Genomic DNA, 4,349 nt, shown 5'->3' with positions numbered 1-4,349 from the left:
CACGTGACTGGTCACGTGACAGACCACGTGGGTGGTTAAGGGTGGGTCGAGCCGAATATTTGAATTCAAATCTCCCGCCATGTGTGACGTCATCAAAATGCTGGCTTGTGATTTTCTGCTCACGTCGGTGTGCCAGCTCCCCCATATTCTCACTACTGCCGATGGTGCTGCTATCTATCGGTCACCGTCTGAACTAACAGCGCTCTGGTGGTAAGTCTAGGAACTCCCTCCTCACTTTGTGTCCCAGGTCGCCCATATTCTCTCTACTGCCGATGGTGCTGCTATCTATCGGTCACCGTCTGAACTAACAGCGCTCTGGTGGTAAGTCGAGGAACTCCCTCCTCACTTTGTGTCCCAGCTCGCCCATATTCTCTCTACTTTTCCGATTATGTTACATTTCTGATAAGTTTTACACTGGTCACGGTCAAAAACAACTTTATAACCTTTCGCTGTCATTTAACTGACTGATAACAAGTTAGTCGCCACCTGTGGAACATACAACACATCCGAAACATTAACATCTCTATTAAGATTAACTAATCCAACAGCTTCTGATATGATTTTTTCATTGGTAGCTACTGAAACCTCTTGCTTGTTTTCACTACAGTCACTTAACAAATGTTTGTTTTTGGTCATATGTGAAGTTGCACCAGAATCGATTATCCAATCGTTGGAGTCTTATATCACTGATGATAACGCAGCTAGTAAAGTCGATTTATTATTGTTGTTTACTTTCTTTTTCACAGAACCTTTTTTTCTACACTCAGTTGACTTATGCCCCTTTTTCTTGCAATTAAAACAAATCAAACCTTCTCGACAATTCACAGAAATGTGACCCGGTTTTTTACAATTATAGCAAATCACTGTAGGTCGATCACTTTTCGCACTCCTTTCTTCCTTTCGTAAAGGGGAAAAAATAACATCAGCATGTGATAGTGTAGCAAATGTATCAGTTCCTAAAAGACGTTGAAACGTGGAGTTAAAGATAGACTTGTTTGGTAATCATCTATTCTTAGCATTGCAAAAACCGTACACAAACATCATATCGGCATATTCACCATTAGTATAAATTGATTGCATAATAAATCTGATCTAAGTTAAATTGGAGTGTTACAGGCGTGTAGAGAAACTACCTATTGGAAGCACTCTAATGACATTTTACATCAGCTGGTCTCGTGGCCATCTTCTTTTCAGGCGCCTCGGAGGATTATCAGAAATGGAAGAGGACGCAAGATTAGAAACTAGTGGGTTTGAGTGGTTAGGGAGTTTATAATGGAAGGAGTGATATCTGGTTCGGGCTAGATCGGTTAGATAGGGAACATTAAGGTCTTTATGTATGATTTTATTTGTGACAAAGTAAGGAGCATTGAGGATTTTACGAAGGATTTTGGATTGTAAGGATTGAATACGAGAGTAATTCGAAGGTTTAGTGGAGTCCCAAAGCTCAACTCCATATGTCCATATTGGCCTTATTACAGTCATGTAGATCAGTCTTTTGTAATGTGTTGGAAGTTTAGACCGTTTGTCTAGTAAGTGCTGTAATAGTCGAAATCGACGTGCAGTTTCCTGTCTTTTCAGTCTTGTGTGAGGATTCCAGGTTAATCGTTTGTCGAAATGTAGTCCAAGGTAGCGGATCTGTTCGACAGGTGTAAGAATGCAATATTTTAAAAATAATTTTATCATTTCTAGAGATGATTGGCTGATAATAGAAGGAAAATAATAGCAGAATTCATTGGTAACTTTATCTGTAGCGGTGTATCTCGGACCTCTCATATCATTCATATCCATCATACACTAACTATGTGTTTATACTTAGAGCAATGTTAAAACTTTGTTTAATGCTGCTTTTTTGCATGCGATAACTATCCCACGACAATCGTGCTGCAATACAACACACATCATAAACATAAGTAGGCAACATGATATTTGTTTTTGTACATAAACGATTAGGCGACAGAATAACATTTCGTAGAAAAAAAAGAAACGTCTTAGAAAACGCAATGTACATGAGCCCGATGGGAAAACGTCAGCTATTTAACTTCAATTTTTGATTAATTAAATGAAAACTATGTATTTTTGTTTGTCAAAATTGATGAGTCTGCCAAATCTAATCAGGATAAATAAAAATAGAAGCTGTTTCAAATCGACAAAAAAAAAAAAATCAATTTTCATTCGGAGCTCAGTATTTTTAAGACTATCATTAACGTTAGAAAACCTAAAATAGAAAATCATTTAAATTAGAGTTAATTTGCTCAAATATGAGCCATTAAATAGTTATTTACGGTCAATTGTTCCCGAGATGCAGTTTTTTAAAAAGCAACATTTTATAAAAAAATTGTACAAAAACATTAGTTAGTGAATTTATTTGGGGAAATTTATATCTCAGGAACCATTAGATGTACAGATGTCTATTATCACACAAATTAAAGCTAGTTTAAGTATCATTACACTAGCAATAACGTTTTTATTCGAAGGGGTAGTTTTTATGATATTCATCATACATTAAAAATCTCCTATGAAAAGTATTAGCATAAACAAAACCTTTTTAGAATTATAAGTACAGTTATTCTGGGATTCTATTGCTTTATAGCGAAGTCAGAGGGAGAATAGTTTCGCTCTAATTGTATTTTATGTAAATTTGTCTTATTATAGTATTTATTTATGATTTTGTTTTCAGAACACAACTGCCGGGAACGATGGAAAAACATTCGAACAGCCTTTGTACGATCTATGAAACCACCAAAATCTCGATCAGGGAAGGGATTTAAAAGAACCTACTACTTATCTGAACATATGTCGTTTCTTCTGCCCTATGTGAAAGGAAAACCTACTGTCAAAGTTGAAAATAGTTCAGTCAACGATTCCAGAGCTAATATAGACAAAGATGAGGAGGCCAATTCTTCAGAGGAGACGCCCAAAGAACCTGAACCTGAACCTGAACCTTCTTGCACGGTACAGACAATGGAACCACCCGCTCCTAGAATTGAAAAAATCGATTTTCAAGATGATCGATGCATGAATGAAGCCAATCCCGCTCATGAATGGATAAAAATGAAAAAAGATATCACAAGAAAGCAGTTAGACTCTGATGAGCTTTTCCTTCTGTCTCTTCTACCTGACATTAGAAAACTTAGCGCGCAGCGAAAGAGATATTTCAAACTGGAAACGATGTCCCTTTTGAACAAGTTTGCGGATGAAGACGAAAGTTATGCGCAAGGATCAAATGTTTCTCTTACTAACTAGTTTCAGTAGCAATACTTCATTTACAAAAGTTTGTTTTGACCACGAAATTGACTAACATTAGTTAGGCTTTAATTAAAATTCTTTATTAATTATTTTATTTTATGTTCATATATGTGAAGCCATGTATATTAAATGTACAGTGTTAATTAATTAGTATTTTCAGTACAGTACCTGTTCATTTTCCATTAATTTCTAAGAATTTATTTCCTGAAAATTATGTTGACTAAAATTGTTGGCTTTTCAAAGATATCTATATTACTGCTCTTACTTCCGGAAATGTTTTTTGAACGTGGAAAAAATATCTAGAAAGTTGTATACAGAATTTATATATTCTGTCAACTAAAAGGCTCATATTGTGTTAAGTAAAATAAAATTAATTATTTAATAATTATGGTGGAAAGAAATACCAGACTTGAGAAATGGACTAATACAATGGGCATGCGTTCATACAGTCAAATTCATGTTATAACATAAATAATATAACAGTTTAATAAAATTTACAATCTGCTATTCACCATTTATTCGATGGTAAATTGTTATATAATCAATAATGAAAATAATAAGAATGCATTTATGAATTTATCCTTCCAACTGAAAGGCTAATATTGTATTAAGTAAAATAACATTTAAAAAACAATTATTTGATTACTATGGTGAAGAAAACAATTATCAAACTCATAAAACGGACTAATACATGATAATAAGCATAGCATGCGTCCACAGTCAAACTCGTGCTATAACATAGCTTTATTTAGGCATTTTTCGTCAATCTTCATTACTTCCTAGCTCTTGATATGTGGAATATTATTATTTATAAAATCTTTGGCTTTCCAACGGTTTATAATACAGTTGTATTATTACTCCTATTTCCGTAAATATGTTATCAACCTGAAAAAAAATGTTTTTTCTTAATCATTTAATTCAAATTAAAACACAAATAAGTTGAAGTAACTTATTTAATCGTGCCAACGTTTCGGCCAGAATTTCTATCCTTCATCAGGGCTAAGAACAGAACAAGATAACAACCAATGAATAACGAAAATAAAATATACACAAAATGACATAAAGTAAATAATTTACAGAATGGAATTAATAAAATAAAGTGA

The 4,349-nt window shown here is 34.0% G+C and overlaps 1 protein-coding gene across 1 annotated transcript; it reads left to right on the top strand.

The window, feature by feature from the left end:
* Positions 1-2,676: 2,676 nt before the first annotated feature.
* LOC106691037 (uncharacterized) lies at positions 2,677-3,355 on the top strand (the record flags this gene model as incomplete). The annotated part of the gene is given in 1 exon segment (XM_014436681.3): positions 2,677-3,355. A coding segment is annotated over 1 exon segment (567 nt), but the record flags the coding sequence as incomplete, so codon positions are not given.
* Positions 3,356-4,349: the final 994 nt, after the last annotated feature.

The sequence above is a fragment of the Halyomorpha halys genome, unplaced genomic scaffold, assembly GCF_000696795.3.
Source record: "Halyomorpha halys isolate HHAL.00 unplaced genomic scaffold, Hhal_1.1 Scaffold2040.1, whole genome shotgun sequence".
In the NCBI taxonomy this organism is placed as follows: Eukaryota; Metazoa; Arthropoda; class Insecta; order Hemiptera; family Pentatomidae; genus Halyomorpha; species Halyomorpha halys.
This window is presented reverse-complemented; position numbering and strand designations above follow the sequence as displayed.